Source organism: Ctenopharyngodon idella, chromosome 23 (genome assembly GCF_019924925.1).
Source record: "Ctenopharyngodon idella isolate HZGC_01 chromosome 23, HZGC01, whole genome shotgun sequence".
Taxonomy (NCBI): domain Eukaryota; kingdom Metazoa; phylum Chordata; class Actinopteri; order Cypriniformes; family Xenocyprididae; genus Ctenopharyngodon; species Ctenopharyngodon idella.
The window spans coordinates 18930695-18956675 of NC_067242.1; the positions used below are offsets into that span (position 1 = coordinate 18930695).

The window sequence follows — 25981 nt, forward strand, 5'->3', positions numbered from 1 at the left end:
TCTTTTGAAATTTATATTCATAAAAATTCATTAAAAAAATCTTTAAAAAAAATAAATAAATAAATAAATGATCAGTTTCCACAAATTCTCCAAAACGATGCACCAAATCAGCATGTTAGAATGATTTCTGAAGGATCATGTGACACCGAAGACTGGAGTAATGATGCTGAAAACTCAGTTTTGCATGACAGGAATAATTTACATTTTAAAATATATTGAAATAGAAAACAGTTATTTTAAATATGCAATAATATTTCAAAAGATTACTGTTTTTATTGTATCTTTGAACAAATAAATGCAGCTTTGAGATCAATGCCACATATCACTGATTTAAAAAAAAAAAAAAAAAGTATGAAACATGTCCATTGAGTTTGTTGGAGAAATGAGCTGTTTTCAAACATGACATTTCACCAATCTTTATTTTTTGAAAGAGATTCAAAGGGTTTTTCCATAAATACAAAAATAGCATATACAGTACTTCAGTTTAAATGAGATAATACATGTTGCAGGATTAGCATTTTAAATCAAATTATGATTAAATGAAATTACATAGTGAAGGACCGGGCGTTCAGGGGAGAAGGGGGACGGAACTACACACACATATTCTAAAAGCACACATAGATCACATCCTTTCATGTGGACTTTTTTTTTTTTTTTTTTTAAATACAAAAAAATATTGATCCCATTATGTGAACCTGATATACTGACAATTGCACAGAGATGACTTCATGTGCTCACTAAAGCACAAACATTTTCACAAGGAAGTTCTGTTTGAATTCATCACACACTTAACATATGCCTTAACACACACACACACACACACACACACACACACACACACACACACACACACACACACACGTGGAAGGTCTATTTCGGTTAGCAGAAATTGTTAATAAGGGCACCGTGATCTCAAATGCATCAGTGTGTTACATTTAACCTGATAAGCGATACAACACAGAGTACTGCGCACATTTACACGAGTCATGACCATAAGCCACATTATCCACACTGGCTCTGGTTGATTCAGGAATATTGGACACTTACCAACAGATGGAATTAAGGCAATTACAACACATTAAAAGTGCTTCAGAGGGCTTTTTTTTTTTTTTTTTTTTTAATTGTCATCACATATAAACTGAGGTTATAAATAAACCTGAGGCTAGACCTCTATACTTTAAAGAGATAGTTAAGGCAAAAATTAAAATTCTATCATTTCACCTCATGTCATAACACGCAGTATGACTTAATTTCTCCTGTGGAACACAAAAAGATATTCTGAAGAATGTTAACAGATTTGGTTACCATTGACATATAGTCATACAGGTGAGCATGAGGGTGAGCGAATGACAGAATATTCATTTTTGCGTGAACTACACCTTTAACCTCTCCCTTTGGGATTTAAAAAAATAATAATTATAAAGAAATGTGTCAACGACATTGTCTAAGCAGAACGTGCTTGGCACCAATCAACCCACTAGCCTATTTACAGTTCCTCAAGCAGCCACACGTGATCACGGCATTAGCCTTCCACACTGCTCCAAATAAATGACAGTGAAAGTAATTGTTTAAAATATCGAAATGGCGGTGTTTGCCGTATGGCTCTGCGCGGTGGTTTTGCTGGAGGAAATGAGCATAAGGCATGGGTGAACTGAAAGCACCGGTACACCAGCGTGGGCAGAGCAGTGCTCGACTCTGCCAGAACATGGCATCAGGCCAGTCTCATTCTTTATACTGCATATTGTGCACTATTCAAATTCTCTCATAAGAGAACAAGTCAGATCCACCGCCAATGTGAAATCTTTTTTCTTTGTATAATTTGCTTGAGAAGAAAATAAGTCCAGATGGAAAAACAAGACCTAGAGGGGCTAAAGCAGTCGCTTAGCCCTTGTTGTGTTTCTATATTGAGAGAAGTTTAACTTGACCTTCCCTCCGGTTGTGATTGGATGTGGCTGTCTACTTGCTGATTGGCTGGAGAGGTGATGCTGGGCGTGTAAGGGGGTGGGGCATCGCTAATTGCACTGGAATCGTTGCCGTCCGGGATGGTGATGCTCAGGGATGCATCGGTATCGTCGTTTTGAGCGTACTCGCTGTACGGTGGAGGCTTCAGGTCATTTGCTGCACAAAACAAAGACGAGAGAGTGCAATGATTTAGGTTTAAAATGGCAAAGTAAACATAAAAAAAAACATCAATGACAATGTAAAAATGTCTTCCCATTGTAAAATATATCCTGTTAAATTTACATAAATGTACTTTTTTTTTTTTTTTACAAAAAAAAAAAAAGGCAGCTGTGGTTGCCAGATATATATTGGTGCCTGTATATTTTACGACTTATAAACTGTATATTTCTTTAAAGGGTTAGTTCAACCAAAAATGAAAATTCTGTCATTAATTACTCACCCTCATGTCGTTCCACACCCGTAAGACCTTCGTTCATCTTCAGAACACAAATTAAGATATTTTTGATAAAATCCGATGGCTCAGTGAGGCCTCTATTGCCAGCAAGATAATTAACACTTCCAGATGCCCAGAAAGCTACTAAAAACATATTTAAAACAGCTCATGTGACTACAGTGGTTCAACCTTAATGTTATGAAGCGACAAGAATATTTTTGTCTGCCAAAAAACAAAATGACTTTTCAACAATATCTAGTGATGGGCGATTTCAAAACACTGCTTCATTAAGCTTCAAAGCTTTACAAATCTTTTGTTTCAAATCAGTGGTTCGGATCACGTATCAAACTGCCAAAGTCACGTGGACTATTGAAGTTCCGAAACACTTATGAAGTAACAAAGCCTCGTTTACTGAAATCACGTGACTTTGGCAGTTTGATATGCGATCCAAACCACTGATTCGAAACAAAAGATTCGTAAAGCTTTGAAGCTTCATGAAGCAGTGTTTTGAAATCAGCCATCACTAGATATTGTTGAATAAAGTCGTTATTTTGTTTTTTTGGCAGACAAAAGTATTCTCGTCGCTTCATAACATTAAGGTTGAACCACTATAGTCACATGATCTGATTTAAATATGTTTTTAGTAGCTTTCTGGGCATTGAAAGTGTTAATTATCTTGCTGGCAATAGAGGCCTCACTGAGCCATCGGATTTTATCAAAAATATAGTAACTTGAATTTTCATTTTTGAGTGAACTAACCCTTTAAGTGATGTAATGTTAATATACCAATGTACTCGAAGTACCAAAATCTGAATATTACCTTAAAATGTACTGATAACCAGCGTAATAATACAGGTCGTAAAATAGAAAGCCACATGATGAATCAGAGTTCATCGTATAAAACATGGCCCATATTTGTAAATTAGACGGTGCACAGGGTCACACACACACACAAATCAAAAAATAATCCAAGGAACAAATTAAATAACAGAAAAATCAACACAAAAACACCCCACTGTACATTACTGATAACAAAAATGAGAAACTATTGAAATAAATCATATGTGATGTGTCACGTAAGAACTTCTGGGATGTCATTTTACTGTTTTTCAACCATAAAATTATACGGCAATTATATTTTTTTCAGTTAAAAAAAAAATAAATACAAATATCAGTTCAAAATTACATATAATGGGATATTAAAACAAATCAACTTTTATTGATTCACTAAAAATACAAATACATTTATTATTTTCTTTCTTTTTTTAATATAGTAATAAGACTAGAATAACACTAGTAACTCTCAGCTACTGTCTGCACAACTAAAACTTCCAATGACTCAAAGTAATATGCATGCAAAATAGCAAGGTCATGCTTTAAAAAACAATTACATAATTTCCTGTTTTATTCTTCAGGACAGGGCACTGCAAGCAATCAATGCCATATTTGGTCTTTAAACAGCAAACAAAAGCAAATATTTCCAAATATTTCCAGGGAACAGGTGGTACAAACTATACACAGAGCATTTGGAGAAGGGGGGGGGGGTTTCCATCACCACTTCACTAGAATATCAAGAAACGGTGGAAATGCTGAATGATGTGGCATTGAAGGCTGATAAAAACCACATCCTGCTCTGAAGATCTTTCACTCTTCTGGGTCAAAGGAAACGTAGTATACGCATGTGTCACATCTTCAAACTCATGTCTTGTTCTTGGGGTTCGTTTAGACACTTACAGATGTACTTGCTAAGATCCACTGTTTATAAACTCACGAGACATTGTAAGAGATAATGAGAGCACAAATGGAAAGGGAAAAGGGGGAAATGCAACAGAATGATTCAGAGGAATGGAGCCGTGAGCCAGAAACTTCCATTTGCTGCCAATCCACACAAGCACCAGAAGATTTCCTTCTCTGCTGCTGAATGAACAATCAGTTTCAGCACAGAGACTGAACTGAAGTAAACCCAACGTGCAAAGCCAAATGCCGTGATTGCCAAATTCATTTCAACCTTTTCCATGTCTTAATGTCACTATCTGGCAGCTGGTGTTCATAAACGTCCTTCTCAGCATGTCAGTTACAAAACCTGCCAATTAAGAAGCATTGGTCTAATTTGGGATGGCTGATGTCCGCAGGCCCACTCTCCAACTGTTGTTCCCTGTTGTCATAAAATTGTCCCTGTTAACCATTTACAGAGCATACAGCAGAGTAGGTGAAAGCACGAGACTTTCCCTGGAGAGATGTAATGTGACTGAAAGGCTGTTTCTCATATTAGTGTGAAGAGACATGTTAAGTATTTACCGTTGGTCTAACCCTTGAGACTTGACAGTCTCCTCACCATACCATATATGTATTTTTGGTGATTTTCTTGTAAACATATCGACCAATTACTGTAACTTCTCATGGAGAGATGTTTTTAAGGATGAACTTAAACTGTGACACACAATAGAACGTCAGTGGAAGAGCTCATAGTTCAACAAACATTTAATCATTTACATTCCAGCTGTGCTGTGGGCGATCGCTTGGAAAAGCACTTTCAGAGAGGATTTTAAATGCAACAGTCTACATGTATGCTGCAACAATATCGGGATTTGGCGCATACACAGAGAGCTATAAATAAGGCAAAATCAATCCTCCAAACACAAATCATGTGCAACTAGAAAATGATTAGCAGACAAGTCCCTTTATGGTTAACTTTTTCTAACACTCCATTGACCAAAAACATTCATGATTGTATAACAGAGGAATAAAAATGCCTTCTTAATGGCACACAAAATGGTTTCATTATAGTGCCCTTATTATGCTATTTCGAATATTTCCTTCTATGCAATGTGTAATATAGACCTTGTATAGATGGAACAATGTAACAAATTTGTATAACGCCAGCCTATGATCTTTATTGGCTGCACGCGAACGACATCTACTTTGACCCGCCCTCAAATACTGTAGTTGTAGCTGAGCCTGGAAGGCTCGTGGTTCACGTTGTCGACTTGTCGAGAAGACGCTGTTTTCAGCGCTGCAAACCCACTTTACTTGCACTTTAAAAGGATGAAGACTCACGCTGGACTTGATACGGGAAAAAAATCTGACCAATCAGAGCAGCGTAGACTGGAAAGGAGGGGTTTAGAGAGACTGAATCTTTGAACTAACTGTTTTCAGACTCTTTGAGAAATGAGGTGATGTGCAATGTACATTATTGGTGCAGTTCGGCACAGCTCGCTTTACTTTCAGTCTGCTTTTCCACTGCAGTTTAGTACCGCTTCAAAGTGGGAGGGATTATAGACTGATATAGTTGCACTGCCTTTACTGCCGCGGATCCGCTCCTCGGCTACTAACAAGTCTGCACCTCGTCTACTGACCACAACAGTCATTTCGATTGGTGTCTCACGTTTCAAATCCAGTGACGCTGGTAGTGACGATTCTTTCTGACCAATCAGTGATCTGCAGTGTTTACACATCACATTTAGTATTGGTACAGCTCGTTTGGAACCTCAACTGAGGTGGAACCGTACATATTTTATGTATTAATTGTATTCTCTCATATCTATAAGCATACTCCACCTTAAAGGGTTAGTTCAACCAAAAATGAAAATTTTGTCATTAATTACTCACCCTCATGTCATTCCAAACCCGTAAGAACTTCGTTCATCTTCGGAACACAAATTAAGAGATTTTGGATGAAATCCATTAGCTTTCTGGCCTCCAATAGACTGTAATGTTATTACCACTATCACTATAGAAAGGTAGTAAAGACATTGTTAAAATAGTCCATGTGACTACAGTGGTTCAACCTTGATGTTATAAATCGATGAGAATATTTTTTGTAAAATAATGACTTTATTCAACAATTTCTTCTCTTCCAGCGCTTCCGGGTTCTACGTCAGAACGCTGGCTCAGTATTGGCCGACGCTGTACACGTGAGTGCCATGATGCATGCGTGTGATGCTGACGCAGGAGCTGGCCAATAATGAGCTGGCATTCTGACGAAGAACCCGGAAGCGCTGCACTGTTTACACTACGTGAACAGCATAGGAGATTGACAGGGAAGAGAAGAAATCATTGAATAAAGTTGTTATTTTTGTTTGTTTTTTGCGCAAAAAAAGTATTCTCGTCGCTTCATAACATTAATGTTGAACCACTGTAATTACTGTAGGACTATTTTGACGATGTCTTTACTACCTTTCTGGGCATTGAAATTAGTAATAACGTTGCAGTCTATCAGAGGTCAGAAAGCTCTCAGATTTAATAAAAAAAATCTCTCAATTTGTGTTTCAAAGATGAACAAATGTCTTACAAGTTTGAAACGACATGACAAGTAATTAATGACAGAATTTTAATTTTGGGTGAATTAACCCTTTAAAACTCTGTAATTATCCTGATATGTTAATTTAAAAAGAAATAAACTAAAACTGTTGCATGTGTGTTCTCAGAGAAATTCACAAGGGAAAAAAACATTAAACAACGTAAAAAAATAAATAATAATAAAAAAAAATTGCTGGGCCTCAGTGGTCTTTAAAGTGGTCCAGTAAAAAAGCTTATACATTTTCTTAATAATCCTAAAATTAATTATTTCTGTCCCAGTGCAGACTGGGGTGTAGTCGTACAGTGAGTCAGTCTTACCTCCAGACACTGCCTCATATGGAGGAGGCATGTCCAGTTGAGACAGCGAGGATGATGGTGGAAGAGAGGCGGAGGGTTCACCCACCGAGCCGTCATCCTGAACTCCGTACCAACTGGGCCAGATTGATGTCTGTGAAGCAGAGCAGCAGTGGGAGTTAAACACCCACAATCAGACAGGAATCAGACATTTTACACACAAGAAGCATCTTAAAGATGATTTTAAATACATGTGGCAGTGAAACAAAATCTAGTCAATGCTTGCTGTTAAACGATGGAATTGTGCAATCACTTGCCCAGGTCTATATGCGTTTATAACCTATAAGACCTTGGGGTCTCAGTTTGGCTGGTAATCACAATGTTGTTATCTCAGTTTCAGTAAGGATATGAGACAGTTCTCCATTTTCTTTTTTAAGTCATATGCAGCTTCATAGTTCAGATGAAAATTTGCTGAAAGAGAAGGTCATCTTTTAGATTGGATCTTAATGGTCTGGTATTTCCCTTCTTGATTACACTACTGCTCAACAAAGCAGTTTGTTTGGCATTAAACAAGTTACTATATAACCATTATGTGATATATCAGCATGCTGTGACAAACTTCTTTATAAAACTACTGTAAGAACAACAAAGCAACTACTGGCATGTGAACGTGTAAGCAGGCCAAAAGTTTCACATATATCTAAACCGCCTGTTGTCAAATTAAGGGCATTTCCTGTGTGGAGAACTACAGACAGCTTCGGTTTCTAAAATCAGGCCTATATATATCATTCTCTCCACATCTGAAGAAAGAGAAAAAAACTGCTGTGAAATACTGAGATAACCTAGAACATGTTTTATAGGCATATAACCTATAAAAATTCAGCTTGCAATGGTATGATGGGCTAATAAATGTCCATTTTTCTCCAAAATATTCAGTGAAATATTAAAATAGCAACCTTATTTGAATGGCAAAGCTCTTTTTGGCTTGAAACAGTCTTCAATACTTGTGCTACAAATTGCTTCCAGATGCTTTACTGAACATAAGACGCTTTCATTTAGAAACAAAGGGCTTTTTCTGAATTTAAAATGCAGCGTTACAGCTTCAAACCAGTTTAGAGCTACTCGAGAACACATTCTACACTTCAGACACTTTTAAAAGAAATCTCATTTATAATACAGTCACAGATACCATAACTGTACGAGTGAATACGCTTTAGTCAAACTGCCAAAAAAAACAATAACATTCCTAAAAGGTTTTGTCAGCACTGTCAGGGCCCTTAGCTCTGGGTCCTGCTCTTGTTCCATCAAGTCTGCTTCTTCTGGCTTTTTCACAGGCACTGGTTAGTTTTGACAAGTGCTGAGCACCAACAAGAGAAACTATTCTTCTGAACAGAAGAGCTCACACATTTAGTGGCCTGTGCGAATAACACAGACTCAAGATTTGACACTCCTGCCCTCGGTTTGGTTTAACGGATCCTTGTTGTAGCTTTGAGTTTAGAGAGTGAAACTTTTTACATCATGAGTCAAAAAAAAAATGCAGCCCTAAGGTCAAAAATGGCGTTGTGAAACAGTAAAAGTGGAAGTTCACCAAAACCTTCCCTGTAGATAAATGACAAAGACAGAACATGCACACGCACTGAAAATTTGCACATTTCCTCTGAAAGCGTACTCCAATTCAGTCTGAAAACCAAGAAAACTGAAACCTGTGAGCGGATTCAAATTTCCTGTGTTCAAACATATTGAAGATTCCCCTATAGACTAAGATGCCGGTTAAGATTCATTTTGGGTGATCCAATTACAAGTGTACAAATACACGTGTCAAAAAAGTCCAAATTATTCAACCCACATGCGAAGATGTAATCTTCAAATGTGACACTTTAACATTCATAGTGTAAAAGCTAATCTGTCCTGATATGTCCCAGACAACAGTGAAGGGCCGCCTATTCACCTGTCAATCTCCATTAAAACAGGGGTTTTTAAACTTTGCTACTTGTGGCTACTTTTAAAAGAAAAATTTGGAAACACGCATATATACACTTTTGTAAATGATTGTGAAAAGCATCTCTCATGCTCCCCAAGGCTGCATTTATTTGATCAAAAATCCAGTGGAAAAAAGCAATATTGTGAAATATTATAACAAATAACACTTTTTTATTTTAATATTTTAAAATGTAATTTATTTCTGTGATGACACTCTAGTCTTTAGTGTGACATGATCCTTCAGAATTCATTCTAATATGCTGATGTTCAAGTAACATTTCCTATCAATGTTAAAAACAGTTGTGCTGCTTAATATTTCGTGGAAACGGTGATACATTTTTTTTTTTTTTCAGGATTCTTGAGATTATAAATTACTTTCTAATTCTTTTGATAAATTGAATGCATCTTTGTTAAAAGTATTAATTTCTTCAAAAAAATAAAATTAGATGTATTAGAGCAGCACGATTCTGGATAAATTGAGAATCGCAATTTTTTTGTTTAAAATAGAGATTGTGATTCTCCCACGATTCCGAACAGACAACTAAACAAAATAACATGTAATTTACTAAAGGATCTGACAAAATGTTAATAGCTGCAGTCTATTTAAAAAATATTTAATTAATATGAATTAATTATATCTTTTTTAAAAGTTGGTGAGAATGAATGATTCAATGACTCACTCATAGACTTCAATTGTTTACTGGATGAATCAGTGTTTTTGCATGAATCTCTTGAATGAATGATTCAATGAAAAATACATTTTGTTGCCACCTACTGGTGTAATGATGTAATTGATACAATCTTTATCTGAAGCTTCAAGTTACTTTTCGCTATTGTAGACATCAGGGTTTATATCCGAACTATAAACTTTTACCTGAACTATTAACTTTTATATAACTTTTTAATACTTCTGTGATAACCTGAATTAATGTAAGACAGAAATAATGATACTGTGTGGTTGAAATGACTACTTGTGAAGGTGTTTCACACCTATACATGACAGCTGCTTCCTCTGGGTCAGCGGCAGCGCCAACGCAGATTTGAATGTTAGCTATGGTCACACTTGTCAAAGGTTTAATAGACACAGGCGAATCACTATCATTTAGGACTAAGATCACATGGGTGTTTGAATCGAGATTGTGATCTTTTAATGATTAATCGTGCAGCTCTAATAAATATAAATAAAACTTTTTTTCTACATCAATTCTGATCAAAAGAGGTCGCAGGAGAAGCATGTTAATACCAGGTGTAAGCAACCTTTAACATTAAACACGAAGATTGTCCATCCTGACATGAATACATACCTTTATTATTAATGGTTTCAAATGAAAAAGTAAATAAAAAAAGAAAGAAAACAAGACAAACTAATAATCATTTTGGTGTAATCTATGTGTCTACACTGACTGAACAGTAATAAAGGTTATACAAAGAGGATCACAACATTCCTCTTCCCCCTGCAAGTGCTTAATCAAAGGGGAAAAGATTTGTCTGCTTATCAGCTTATCAGTGTCTCTGTCAGTTACCTAGTCAAATCTTCTGTGAAATGCCACTTGAATTCAACAGAAGTTACCATAACATATTGCACTTTATCTTATTGTTTTGCTGAATGTACACTGAATGTAGACCCACACTGTACTCCACAGGAAGCTAAACTATGTCATGCTTCCAAAGAGTGATTATATCAACAGCGGATGACGCACTGCCAACTCGGCCACACCTTGAAAAAAAAAAAAAAAAAAAGGATCTAATTGAACTGAAGTTTTACTCACATTTTGTCTCTCACAGATCTGGTGTAGGTAAGCACGTCCTCCCACAATGACGATCTGAGCATTTCGGGGATTACTGAGGTACGCAGCAAGCTGTCTTTGCCTTGAGCGATACCAGCAGATGTAGAAGAAGATCTTAATCATTATAAATATTATGACGACTCTAAAACAAGATAAAGAACATGTTTAAAGTCTCAAAGACATACTCATAACTGATAATTACTATTATTACAACACGTTGCATACATGCCATAAACAGAGACAAACTTGAATAAACAAAATCAAATATTATACAAGGTTAAAACAAAAAAAAGAGACAATACATCTGTAATCACATCAAGTCTCACAAAAACTTACATGTACCAGTACAGCTCCATGCTTCTCACCAGTTGGTATCAATTACCATAATCAGCTTCCAAGCTGTCAAACTAAAATAAAATAAGATTTATTGGCAGGGTCAGCATAAGAAAATGTCATTTCGATATCAGGGCATTGTTTACTCATGATTTTAATAATTAAATCCAAACCACATATGAATAATCACTCAGACTGTCAACTGATCTCATGTTTAAAGCAGCTCAGAATTTTAAAGTCACACTAAAAACATATATTGTGTAACACACAGGGTTAGGTTAACGTTACCGTTATATAAACAGAAAACTGAAAATAAACTACCACCACGCTTAGTTCGGCTATATAAACAAACAAACAGAGCACGCGCACCCTTTAAGTATATTCATTGGGATTTATTACGGCCAATTTTAGTCATATGACCTTAATACAACTTTTCATTAAGAAAATAAGCTCACCTTGTAAACGCCTTATAAGTAGCGTTATAATCCAGCTTTAGACAGCTAGCGAAGCATCTGCTCCTCATAGACACAAGAGGAAGTCGCTTTGCTAACGGGCTAAAAAAAATAATGTACCTTTACAAAGTAGAAACACGGACACCTAGGTAATTTTTTCAAACAGCTCGAGTTCACTAACTGCATGTAGGCCGAGTGTGGCTCCTCTCTCTGTTAGTAAATGCTGATACTTGAGAGACTCAAAGGACTTCCGAGAAATGAGTACCGTGTTTTTTTTTCCATGAGCAAACGAAGGGGGTTTTGTTGTAGTTCTTCTGTTGTCTCGCAAGGCGTCCTTACTTCCGTGGATTAATGGGAGAAGAACGTCAAATTAAAAGTCCGTTATAGATTATTTTATGTTTACGCTTTTATAATAATAATAATAATAATAATAATAATGTTTATATGTAATTTAAAATTGTAAATATGTTACGAAGGACCTTGCAGCCTCAAAGTAGTATATATTTTATAGGCCTATATTATGTTTATATATAACATTAAACATTTTTCTTAGTAATAAAGCGCCATCTATCGAGCACAAGAAGTTACTGAATGGCTTTCAGAAATGCAAGGTTAAACTGATAAGACTTAACAGTCTCAGGAGGTCAATAAGCTATGTTCTCATTGGTCCATCAGAGATCTACTGCGCTATAAAAACTGGGCATATATACTGCATGTCTAAAAAAAACATTTGAACTAACATACTGCCTGCATATGCAAAATGAAGGGTTAATTTAGTTATATATTTGTCAGTTACATATTTTTGTTGCTATTTATTCATATGTTCTATAAAACAATGACAATAAAGAACTGTAAAACATTTCATAAAATAAATAAAAAAATAAATAAAAAAATCTGAATAGAGAAACAAGATAGATCAATTTATATTTTAAACGCTTCAGGCAATTCAGGCAAAGAAATAATAACGGACCATTTGCAATAACGGCATCAAATTGCTTTATTAACATGTATTCAAGTTACATTAATTAAAAACTGCTTTTCTATGTGAATTTTATAGTTGATCTTTATTTTAAACCACATATTGTATAAAACAATCATGAAAATCCTTGTACAAAATACAAGATGTTTCAGTACAAACACTCTCATGTCCAAATATCTAGATCTTCCATTTCCATTAGTCTACATAACACAACAAAATTCAAGCATGACAAATCCAAGCTCGATTAATCCTAGTAGCGACATAAATTCAGGTTCTTCGGTTTCAATTCAGAGCTTTTTAATGAATCTTTCCAATTGAAAGATTGAAATTCCAAATATGTACTTTTTTTATCTGTTGTCTTCAATGACGACTGTCCTCCTGGGATATGCGTCAATCTCTACAAAAATATACCGGAATTCATACTTTCCGGTCTCAGGATTCTGTCAGACAGAAGTAGTAGTTTGTTATATATTTGTCAATACTACTTTTGCATGAAACTCACACTTTTGTTTTTTCCACTGAGATTGTATTGTACCTCCTTCGATTCTGAATGAACAGTTCCCCGTAATCCTGGTTCAGATCCCTCAATGTAAAATTTCAGCCGCATGTACTTGATTCCATCCTTCATGTACTGTACATGACTAAAGAAAAAACCTTGAAAAGCATATGTGAGGTGTAACAAAAGGGTTTATTTATTGATATTAAAAATTTTACCTGACTTGTTGCCTTCTGCCACGCCGACTGGTCTCCCCAAAGCCTTTGATGGGCTCTCCGAAAGCTCCGATTACCTTCACATAAAGCAAGTACCTGATTTATTCATGCATTTAACATATTTGGTTTGTTTATCTTGCAGTTCATAACAAATCAATCACCATTTGCTGACCTCAGGGTGAGATCTGCACTTCTCAAAAGCTTTTCCATAAATTTTGCTTGGACTTGAAGAGGAAAACAGCTCTTGAAAGACCACATACAGCAGTCCACCTAATAAGGATGACAATCAGATCAATTCTTATACTTTCGAACATATACACATGCATGGAAATGTCAGAGCAGGGGATCTTTAATTGATTATAATGGCATCATCAACTAGATGTTTGAATCAGAGCCGGATCATGGTCACATGAGGCCCGGGGCACACGTCTTGCGATCAGTGTTGTTATTGTTGACTAAAACTTATATATATATATATATATATATATATATATATATATATATATATATATATATATATATATATATATATTAAAAAAAAATATATTTTTTTTTTTGGCAATTGAAATAAAGCTAAAATAAAATGTAAATATTAGATGAAAAACTTAATTTACAAAACTTAAAATGATAAACACTGAACAAGATTATAAACGCAACACTTTTGTTTTTGCCCCCATTTTTTATGATCTGAACTCAAAGATCTAAGACTTTTTCTATGCACACAAAAGGCCTATTTCTCTCAAATATTGTTCACAAATCGGTCTAAATCTGTGTTAGTGAGCACTTCTCCATTGCCGAGATAATCCATCCACCTCACAGGTGTGGCATATCAAGATGCTGATTAGACAGCATGATTATTGCAAAGGGGGGGGTCCAAAAACCCAATCAGTATCTGGTGTGACCACCATTTGCCTCACGCAGTGCAACACATCTCCTTTGCATAGAGTTGATCAGGTTGTTGATTGTGGCCTGTGGAATGTTGGTCTCTCTTCAATGGCTGTGCGAAGTTGCTGGATATTGGCAGGAACTGGAACACGCTGTCGTATACACCGATCCAGAGCATCCCAAACATGCTCAGTGGGTGACATTTCTGGTGAGTATGCTGGCCATGCAAGAACTGAGATGTTTTCGGCTTCCAGGAATTGTGTACAGATCCTTGCAACATGGGGCCGTACATTATCATGCTGCAACATGAGGTGATGGTCGTGGATGAATGGCACAACAATGGGCCTCAGGATCTCATCACGGTATCTCTGTGCATTCAAAAATGCCATAAATAAAATGAACCTGTGTTCGTTGTCCATAACATACGCCTGCCCATACCATAACCCCACCACCACCACGGGCCACTCGATCCACAACGTTGACATCAGCACACCGCTCACCCACACTACGCCATAAACGCTGTCTGCCATCTGCCCTGTACAGTGAAAACCGCGATTCATCCGTGAAGTGAACACCTCTCCAAAGTGCTAGAAGCCATTGAATGTGAGCATTTGCCCACTCAAGTCGGTTATGGTGACGAACTGCAGTCAGGTCGAGACCCCGACGAGCATGCAGATGAGCTTCCCTGAGACGGTTTCTGACGGTTTGTGCAGAAATTCTTTGGTTATGCAAACCGATTGTTACAGCAGCTGTCCGGGTGGCTGGTCTCAGACGATCTTGGAGGTGAAGATGCTGGATGTGGAGGTCCTGGGCTGGTGTGGTTACACGTGGTCTGCGGTTGTGAGAGAAATGAACATTCAATTCACGGGCAACAGCTCTGGTGGACATTCCTGCAGTCAGCATGCCAATTGCACGCTCCCTCAAAACTTGTGACATCTGTGGCATTGTGCTGTGTGATAAAACTGCACATTTTAGAGTGGCCTCTTATTGTGGCCAGCCTAAGGCACACCTGTGCAATAATCATGCTGTCTAATCAGCATCTTGATATGCCACACCTGTGAGGTGGATGGATTATCTCGGCAAAGGAGAAGTGCTCACTAACACAGATTTAGATGGATTTGTAAACAATATTTGAGAGAAATAGGCCTTTTGTGTACATAGAAAAAGTCTTAGATCTTTGAGTTCAGCTCATGAAAAATAGGGGCAAAAACAAAAGTGTTGCGTTTATAATTTTGTTCAGTGTATTTATATACACACACACTCATAGGCAAAAAAATGGGCCAAGCCCAAAATGGCTAAACACTAAGCTTTTAATCGTCTTAACCACAAATTATTGGTCAGGAAATTAGCAAATTAAAGGATTACAAGGGATTTAAGGGAATAACGAAAAAAGAAATAAGAATGGTAAAAGTTACAGGTCTATTGTAGTTACGAAGTGAGCAAGTTAAACTATTTGTTTCTTGTCTCGTCAAATTCAGTTATGAATTACATGAATGAATCATGTAAATAATAACGTATTTTCAATTCAAAACGATGAACTTTCATAAAAATGTTGAGTAGTTTGCATCACTGGATATGACTATCAGTCGCTGAACCTTTCTGTCTTAAAACAGTCATCAAATATTAAATGTTTAGCTACTTATATCTCACCATGCATTCTTTCACTGCTTAAACTAAAGCGTTGAATTGGAAATCTCACTCGTCCTCGGTGAACAGTAAGCCTCGCCTTCATTGATGTGATTGGCCATCTCAATCATTCTGACAGTTACGAGCGCTGTCAAATCGCAGAGGCAGACCGGTCTAAAAATGTAACTTTTAATCAAAATTGTAACAATTTTTTGTCATCCTAATAACAAACAGAGCGGTGCGTAATGGAGTGCAGCAGAGCTCGCATCAAATATTGGGGGGGACAATTTGTCCATTTCTAATTATTGGGGGGGGACTTGTCCCCCTCAATGTCTATGGTGGTTATGGACCTGCTTAATAAGCCATTATTGTCACAGAAAATCATAAAAACAGAATGAAGTTTTTGGCAGAATATGGAAAGTTGTGTGGAGAGATGAATCACAGTGAAACACCAGTTTCCAGAGTGGTGTCTTAAAAAATCTGCTGAGAAATATAATACTAAATGCACCTCTACAACAGTGAAGCATGGATGAAGAGGTGTCATTGTTTGGAGAGCCTTTTTAATTGATGGTATTGGTGAGCGGCTTCACTGTGAAAAGTCATTTAATGCTTTGGATTACTGGAGAATATTGCAGAATGGCTTGCTTCCCACAATTGAAAAGTTGTTATCTAAAGAGAAATGATTAGATGTTATTTTTCAACAAGACGATGCTCCTGCCCGAATTGCAAAGACAACCAAGAAGTGTCCAGATTTGAACCCTACTATTTGGGAATATTTGGTCTCACATTAAACTCAAACTAACGGAGAAACATTTTTCAACTACTCATGAACTGTTTGAAGCCATCAACATTGAGTGGAACAACACTGACTCTTCTTCCTGTAAAAAACTGTCTGCAGTTTGACCCACACGGCTTAAACTTGTAAAGAAAACAAAGGGGAAGGCTATTCCATTCTAAGTTACTTTATCTACAGTATTTGTGCAATTCTTGCTAATTTCCTGAGCAGTGATTTGTGATTAAAATGGTTAAATATTTTTCCATTTTTGGCTTGGCCCATACAAAAGCACATAACAAAACTAAATTGAAAACTGAAAATTTTTTAGATGCCCCTGTCATTGTCAATAGCAAATGCGTTTTGGTGTCTAGGAGCTCCAATGGTTTTCTTGGTACAGTATGAGCTCCAGGCCCCTGGCAGTCTGAGGCCCTGGGGCATGACGGTCCACAATCCAGCCCTGGTTTGTATCAAATCAAACACGTCACATCACCTGTTACACCGAGTCCAATGAGCACCACAATCAAATAAGTGAAATCTTTGCCGGCTTGTTTGACTGTTGAGGAAAGACAGATAGAATCAGACAAGCACTTACTAACTAGCTATAATGAATCCTGACATTAAATGTCTTATAAAAATCATCAAGGTTACATAGTTCCTTCCAAAATATCATATTTAGTGTAACCACTATAAATCATAGTAGATTTACAGCTGGGATCTCTTTAAAAACTAGCTTTGAAAATCTTTGCTTCATTATATCCTACTTTTTCTAGTGACAGTGGTTGGCAGTAGCAATTCATAACCATAACTATGGTATTTTGACGGAAACGATGGTTACTATATGATAACTTTCTGTAATGCACGTACCTTTCTGTGCTGCAGACGGGCTTGGAGGTGTGTATGAACTTCTGGAAACTGACACCTGGTCGGTGTCCTTCTGTCCATCGTTCTTACTACAGAAACGAACTCCTGTATAAAACGAGCGAGTGTGATAAAATGTCCAGTTTGACCCAGAACATAGATTCGTTTGTGACTGTAAAGCTGATATCTGTTGTGGTAGTCTGACATGCAGAGATTTTAATATGTGCTGCACACAGTTTGTCGTCTTTCCGATTCTAAAGAAAGAATACATCATGATTCCTTCTAGTATAAATGACCTGTCTAGGCAGTTAATCTAAACAATATACCGTGTATCACTTTAACATGTTTTAATACTGACTTTCACACGTCTCCTTATCGTATATTCAAGTTGAACTGGATGCATTAGTCCCTGGCTTCACGATTTCTGTCCTAATTTTTCAAAATAAAAGTACTAATTCACGTAAAAAAGCGCCTCAGAATTTCATCACTGGACAATCTCCTGGTAGGCTAGTATAAAACATTTAACTGTAACACTAACAAACACAATTTTTTTTTTTTTTTTTTTTTACAATATTTCAAAACGTTGCATTTAAAAAATTTCTAGAAACCACACTCAAAATTACAATAATGTAATCAAAATGAAACATTGTGGAAAAAACCTGTTTGGTAGAATCAGAAACGCTAATATTTCTTTTTTTTTTTTTTTTTAACACAAAAACAAGACTAGACCAAAATTTATTTAGGTTTTATAACGTAATCTGAACATTTGAGTTGCTAAAGTATATTGGAAATACTGAACTATGGCAACATTATAAAATTGAGGAACATTATTAAATGGCAAAACTTTAGAAAAATGATAAACCTTTCACTTATATATTATATATATACACACACACACCTCATTTCTAAAAACCCCTTTCTAGTGTTATTGAAATATAAAATCAACTATAGTTCATTCAGTCATACATAATAAATTCAGCCATTCATAATAAAGTTCCAAAGTTTGTCAAAAAGATCAAGTTTGTTTCACTTTATTTAAACAATCTGTCCAGCATCAATCAAATATATTAACTAAACATGTTGTCAAATTAATAGGTTTCTGTTTCTCAAATCGTAAGTAGAAGGGAAATATTCTGACATTTCTTAACAGTAAGCAACTTGATACCAATTCTCTAAAAATCTTGCTTGGCACACTTATATTTTACTGTATGCATAGACATGACCTAATTGACCTTAATGTTGAACATTAAGAGAACTCGTGTGAGTCTTGTGTTTAAACATCTGAGATGCTAGTCAGATAGGCAATAGTCACAGTAAAATCACCCCTGACCAGGAGGATTACAAACTACACCTGTTTATCAGTTGGTTCAAGTATGGTACCGTATGGTTTGACAATATTTTAAAGGTCTTGATCTATGCTTCTTGCAAAGTAAAAAGGTTATGCACCTACTCAGGACATTACAGTTTGTATTAAAAAATAATCTGAGCATTACAATCATCAAATCAGAGGAAACAAAAACATGTCTGATTCATATTTCACTGAATGAAAAATGTACATCAGTTTGTATATTCAGTTTCAGTCCAGTGTCTGAAAAATTGTTTTAGTCCCCAAGAGCTTCACAGTATCGGCTACTTTTAGAACACAAGTCGGTGTCAAGATATCCCCCATCAAATTCTACAAATTTACAAAAAAGCAAACTTGTCACTATGTTGCACCCCTTCAAGTTCTTTGAGGCTGCCTCCACAAGATGTCAGTAAAGAGAGGTCTAGGATATGATGTGATAGCCTGTAAAGAAATTAACATACTGTTAACCTTCAGATCATTCACATCTCAGTATTTTTGAAAAATGTATTTCATGCTCACCAAGGCTGCATTTATTTGATCGGAAATACAGTAAAAACAGTAATTACAATTTAAAAGAACTCTTTTTAATATTATTTAAAGGTGCAGTGTGTACATTTTAGCGGCATCTAGCGGTGAGGTTGCGTACTGCAACCAACGGCAGCTCACTCCTCCATTTCGAAGCAAAATACGGTGGCCGTTAATCCGAAGTCAAACAAAGAGGTCTAACAAAGAGGTCTCTGCTAATAATAAACCAGACTACTACTACTATTACTTCTTCTTCGTGCGTATTCAACGTAGTGACGATGCGAGCTGCCTCTAAAACCACAAACGATTTAGAAGAACAACATACAGGTGCTGGTCATATAATTAGAATATCGTGAAAAAGTTCATTTTTTTATTGTAAATTATTTAAAAAAATGAAACTTTCATATATTCTAGATTCCCTACATGTAAAGTAAAACATTTCAAAAGTTTTTTTTTGTAAATTTGTTGATTAGAGCGTACAGCTAATGAAAGTCCAAAATCCAGTATCTCAAAATATTAGAATATTTACATTTGAGTTTCATTAAATGACCATCCCTACATTATAAAATCCGGGTATCTTTTGTTTTTTGAAACCACACTAATGGGGAAGACTGCTGACTTGGCAATGGTCCAGGAGACAATCATTGACACCCTCCACAAAGAGAGTAAGTCACAGAAGGTCATTACTGAATGGGGTGGCTGTTTACAGAGTGATGTATCAAAGCATATTAAATGCAAAGTTGACTGGAAGGAAGAAATTGGGTAGGCAAAGGTGCACAAGCAACAGCGTGACGTCTGCTGGTGTTGGTCCATTGTGTTTTATCAAGTGCAAAGTCAATGCAGCCATCTTCCAGGAGATTTTGAAGCACTTTATGCTTCCATCTGCTGACAAGCTTTATGGAGATGCTGATTTCCTTTTCCAGCAGAACTTTAGCACCTGCCCACAGTGCAAAAACCACTTCCAAGTGGTTTGCTGACCATGATATTACTGTGCTTTATTGGCCAGCCAATATGCCTGACCTGAATCTATGGGATATTTTCAAGAGAAAGATGAGAAACAGTCGATCCAACAATATACAGATGATCTGAAGGCTCAATAGTGCCTCAGCAGTGCCACAGGCTGATCACTTCCATGCCACACTTCACTGATGCAGTAATTTGGGCTAGGAGCAAGTCATTTGCTGTAATATGTCCTGCCGATCAAGTATTGAGTGCACAAAAGAACATACTTTAAAGAACTTTAACTTTTCTGTTTTGCAAATCCATTTTTTGATTGATTTTAGGAAATATTCTAATATTTTGAAATACTGGATTTTGGACTTTCATGAGCTGTACGCTCTAATCATCAAAATTTAAAAAAAAAAACTTTTGAAATGTTTTACTTTACATGTAGGGAATCTAGAATATATGAAAGTTTCATTTTTAAAAATAATTTATAATAAAAAAATGAACTTTTTGATGATATTCTAATTATATGACCAGCACCTGTAGTGACGAAACGCGCTCTGTAGAGTGTATGTCTGTTTAGGGCTGCTGTAGAAACATGCCGGCGCATAATGGCGACCTGACATGGAGGGGGGACCCGCGGTGTATGTAGATATAAATGGCTCATTCTAAGGTAATAAAAACATAACGGCTCATTATGTAAGGTCTTTATCCACCACTTAAAACATAGTTATGTATACTGTATTTCTGTCAATAGATCCTCCCAAAATTTCCACATTGCACCTTTAAAATGTAGTTTATTCCTGTGATGGCAAGCTGAATTTCAGTCTTCAGTGTCACATGATCCCTCAGAAATAATTCTAATATGTTTATTTCTTAGTGCTGCTTAATATTTTTGTAGATTTTTTTTAAACAGCATTTATTTGAAATAGAAATATTTTGTAACATAAATGTCTTTACTGTCAATTTTGATTGTCAATGCATCCTTGATGAATAAATGTATTAATTTCTTTAAAAAAAATTGACTCCAAAAAGTTAAAATAACACTATATAAACTTATATATTAATATGTCATAAGTGTACTGCATTTATAGCGCACTGTAGTGAGGCTGCAGGCCTATGTACACAAATTTGTATGCCACACATAAAATAGCATTTTAAACAAATGTGACTCTGGACCACAAAACCAGTCATAAGGGTCAATTTTTTTTTAAACTGAGATTTATACATCATCTGAAAGCTTTGTTAGGATAGGACAATATTTGGCCGAGATACAACTATTTGAACATCTGGAATCTAAGGGTGCAAAAAAATCAAAATATTGAGAAAATCGCCTTTAAAGTTGTCCAAAATGAAGTCCTTAGAAATGCATATCCACTCACAAAAATAAATTTTTGATATATTTACGGTAGGAAATTTACAAAATATCTTCATGGAACATGATCTTTACTTAATATCCTAATGATTTTTGGCATAAAAGAAAAATCAATAATTTTGACCCATACAATGTATTGTTGGCTATTGCTACAAATATACCCGTGCGACTTATGACTGGTTTTGTGGTCCAGGGTCACAAATAAACATGAAAGTATATACTCCAACATCAAAATTTATAGAAGCAAAAAGTTGAAACAAACCTTTGTGCCTTCCACTTCAGATGACATTTTGTCTACATATAATAAGAAAGTGGAAATTCACTTATGATGTAAATTCATTCATTCATTTCTCAACAGCATTTATTTCCCTTTGTTTATATAGTTTAAATTCTAAAACAAGAATGTAATGACAATGGGCAGACAGACAGAAACACTGACATTTCATTTTAATTAGTGTGGTGACTAAAAATCTAGCTTGAAAAATCAGGGACATTTAACATACTGTTTTTGTATTTGAGTGTGTGTGTGTGTGTGTAAAGATAGTAATACCAGTAATTTTTGACATTGTGGGGACCAGTGTTGGGGAAGTTACTCTAAAAAAGGAACTAATTACTAGCTACTAATTACATCTTCAACCGTGTAATTCGATTACTGTACTAATTACTCTCTTTAAAAAGTATTGGATTACTTATTACTAGTTACTTTGTAAATCCCATATCAACCTCGACCAGTTGAACAATAAAAAGATAGACATGAAGCTGCACTTTTAATTCTTTCAAATAAACAATATACAATTGCATAAATTATTCTTGAACTGACCAAAGTTTCTAAAGGAAGGTTACATTAAAAACATATATATTTAACATTACATTTTATTGCAATTACATCAGAAGTAACTGTAATTAAATTCCAGAAAAATTATGAGTAATCCCTTACTTTACCTTTTCAAGGGAAATTACTGTAATTAGATTACTTAGTAATTAATTACACCCAACACATGGTGGGTACATTGTTTTGGTTCCCATGAGGAAAACAGCTTATAAATCAAACTAAGTGATGATTTTTAATGTAAAAATGCAGAACATTTTCTGTGATGGGTAGGTATACGGTTAAGGGATATAATATACAGTTTGTACAGTATAAAAATCATTATGTCTATGAAAAGTCCCCATAAAACATGGAAACAACGTGTGTGTGTGTGTCTTTGTGTGAAAGAGAGAGAGAGAAAGAAAGAGAGCGAGAATAAGATGTTTTGATGTTTTGCATTTGGGGTTTTATAATGCTCTTTTGATATCATATTCACTGCAGTTTAATGGATCACACAAACAAAAGCATAAAACATAAACTTAAGTTTTATAATTACTAATGTCATTATTTATAATAATAGTTTATTGTTGTTTGACAGAGCTTGTATTGGTGATTCGGCGTCTACAAAAGTTTGAACACAGTTAACATACAAAGTTTGTGTGCTACTAAAATGTAGCAAATGTTAACTTACTGTCATCCTTCATTTGTCCTAAACATCAGCAACTGAAAGAGTTTACAGTATTTCAAAAATGATTTATGTAAAGGAAAGATTCCATAGTTTAATCATAGATGGTATCTTATAAATTTGATGATTTTAGCATGCAGTTAGTAAGTATAGCAGTAAACTATAGGGGAGGGGAAGGGCTTAGTGTCATTCCATTTGTTATACATATATATATTTTTGTAGTTAAACCTATCAACAATAAATTAGTCTTGGGTTTGATGCTGTACCTAAATGCACAGTCACTTACTTTAAAATGATAAAGAAAATATGCATGCAAATCTTAACATTAAAGTGTCTTTGAAGATTCAGACAAATATGTGGATAAAATGTGTTTGCTGAAAGTCACAAATATCCAATGTCTTAAAAGCATTTTAACAAATATAAAGACGTTTGGTGGCAAAACATGACAATAAAATGCATGCACTACAACAGTCCTGAAAGCACTGATTCACATTTATTCATGTAAATGAACAAACTTTCATGTTCTGCAATCCTAAATAAGTAACCTTGTAAAAGAAAAGGTAATGCGAATAAATTAGGAGCTACATGTTAAAGCGATTTCATCACAGTCACTTCCTTTGTTACTGAATCCACGTCCTCCTTTACATCTGCAGGTTGTTTTGATAAATTTGTCTTTAAAACGTCCATGTTATTATCATGCTGGTGTATATCTCCGGTCCACATTTTCATATTTCATTGAAGCCCGTTCGTACTGATCCAGGATTGCACTATTTTCAAGAAGTCTACACGATGGAGACAATGCATGATGGAAGATGAGAAAAAACACAGCATTGCACATTACACAGTATGACACACACAAAATCATTTGCAAAACACAAACATAGCAAAAACACCATTAATATGAAGAAATGCTGCTTTTTGTAGATTATCAAGACTGTCAAAAACTTCATGACACGTTCAAAAGTACTTAACACATCAAAGTTTATCACAATATAGGTAAAATGCATTTTTAGGCAAACTTGAAAGACTGTTTTGAAAGAGTAGACAAATTTGTGTTTCTTTCATTTAAAGCTATCATAAATTAAAACCATTTTTAAATGGATATTTCACCAACTCACCCTCATGCTGTTTCAAACTTACTTTCTTCTGTGTAATACAAAAAGGTGATTTTTTTTGTCTTTAAGGTGATTAATTGGAATAAAACTGAAATTAAAAAAAATCTATATATTAAATGAAAAACTTGAACGAAAATTAAAAACTTGCCAACTTCTGTTTCTGGGTTTGAATTTGGTTGTTATCTTGTTTGATTTGCTCTGTTTCCTGTTCAGTTTGCTGTGTTAGTTCATGTTCCCTTTGTACCTTTTCATTAGTTACCATGGTTTTTGACAGCCCAGTCTAATTAGAAAAACGTACCTGTGGGAACATTTTTGCACAACGAAAATACGTATCGGCATGTACAGTTTCAATGTGAAATGTCCACTGAGTAGCGCTAAAGCGTGTCCAAATTAGATGAACGTAAATATGGTACGTTTTTATTACTTTGGTTTTATACGTATCATCGCAGTTCTGATTTGAAATGTCCGGTGAGTGGCGCTAATGCTCCATTACATTTAAAAATAGCGTACCACAAACACTACACCTAAACCTATCCGATAGTGTTAACAAAAGCAAATGTGACATAAAAAGCATTCGTAATCATGCCATTTTTGATCTCTCATCTTTGAGCTCTTTTTTTATCATGACTCGTCTTTCACGGGATTCGTACCCAAGCCTTCCGCATCCTAAGTACAACTCCGTATCAGCTGAGCTACTGAGCAAACTTGTTATGTCAGAAAAGCGAAACATATGGAGCTGGTTAAGCAATGCAAAGTCCAAAATTTATTTGTTTACAAATTGTGCACTTTGGTAAAAGCGTTTTGAGATCATAACATAATATTGTGCAAGGAGATGTGAAATTTTTTTTTCTTTATTAATCCATAATCTGACCCTGTAATCATGAGTGTATGAAAACGATTTAAAGCGCTTGCTGTTTTACTGCCTCTAGTGTTCATTTCTGTTGGAAACTGCAGTATTGGTACGTATTTTGCAACTTGCAAAAATGTTCCCACAAGCCCATGAGACCAGGTTGGTTTTTGATTTGCCCTCATGTCTTGTTAATCATCCCATTTAGTCCCTAGTGATTCCCTGTGTATCTGCAGCCCTGTGTTTGTTACTTTCTTTGTCAGATCTAGTCTCTAATAGGTGGTTGTTCTGTTTCTCGTGTTTTTGTTTCCTGATTTTCTGAAGAAGTGTAATTTTAAGTTTGATTTGATTGAAGAACTGCTTGCAAATAGATTCAGCCTTTATTTCTATCTTTTATTCAACCCCTGCATGACAAAAGATCTGACCAAATGAATGGATCTAGCAGCAGCTCGGATCTCCTCCTCTTCCAGGGGGATCAGTCCCTCAAGGTGCACGCGCAGAGGTTTCTGGATGGTCCCCTTCATGCACTACAACAACATCAGCCTCTGCGTGTTTTTCTGGGCAGGTCTAAATTGATAGATCAAGCCCCCAATCAGCAGCCACACCCCGAACGGAAAACTCAACTTCTGTTGATATTCTCATAAAGTACGAGGGCATGGAATGGAGCCCCACCCAAAGTAGCAAGGCTGATATGAGTGAACTCTTTGCCTGTCCTGTATCAGCCAAAGAGGCTGTTTTTGGGCTCTCTGTCCTGTATCGGCTGGAGAGGCCATTTTTGAACTCTCTGCCTGCCCTGTCATGGCCAAGGAGGCCGTCTCATGACCCTCTGCCCATGCTATCTAGTTCTTTGACCCTGTCTCCACTGGCTCCCTTCAGCCCTTTGACTCTGTGTCGACCCTCTGGCTCCACCTCAAACCTCCAAGCCAGTCACTCCACCTCTGCCTGTCGACCAGTCGACTCCA

At 35.9% G+C, this 25981-nt stretch overlaps 2 protein-coding genes across 4 annotated transcripts in view; both read right to left on the reverse strand.

Annotated features, from left to right (window-relative positions):
• Positions 1–365: 365 nt before the first annotated feature.
• timm21 (translocase of inner mitochondrial membrane 21) lies at positions 366–17804 on the reverse strand. Its single transcript, XM_051882603.1, has 10 exons — positions 17381–17804; positions 17007–17069; positions 13403–13500; positions 13234–13307; positions 13055–13160; positions 11544–12959; positions 11092–11162; positions 10738–10897; positions 7013–7142; positions 366–2118 (listed from the first exon to the last, which is right to left on the reverse strand). The coding sequence occupies exons 1-6, from the start codon at positions 17646–17648 to the stop codon at positions 12867–12869; spliced, it is 702 nt and encodes a 233-aa protein (XP_051738563.1). The 5' UTR covers positions 17649–17804; the 3' UTR covers positions 366–2118; positions 7013–7142; positions 10738–10897; positions 11092–11162; positions 11544–12866.
• A 585-nt stretch (positions 17805–18389) lies between these two features.
• neto1l (neuropilin (NRP) and tolloid (TLL)-like 1, like) overlaps positions 18390–25981 on the reverse strand; it is a 106961-nt gene continuing 99369 nt past the window's right edge. For 2 of the 3 annotated variants that reach the window (XM_051882599.1, XM_051882598.1), the window contains 2 exons: positions 21827–21858; positions 18390–19160 (listed from right to left, as the gene is read on the reverse strand). Coding sequence is in view for 1 of the 3 variants with exons in the window: in XM_051882600.1 (XP_051738560.1) it covers positions 23752–23839 (88 nt within the window). In the remaining 2 variants the exon portion in view is untranslated. The other variant, XM_051882600.1, reaches the window with a different exon arrangement.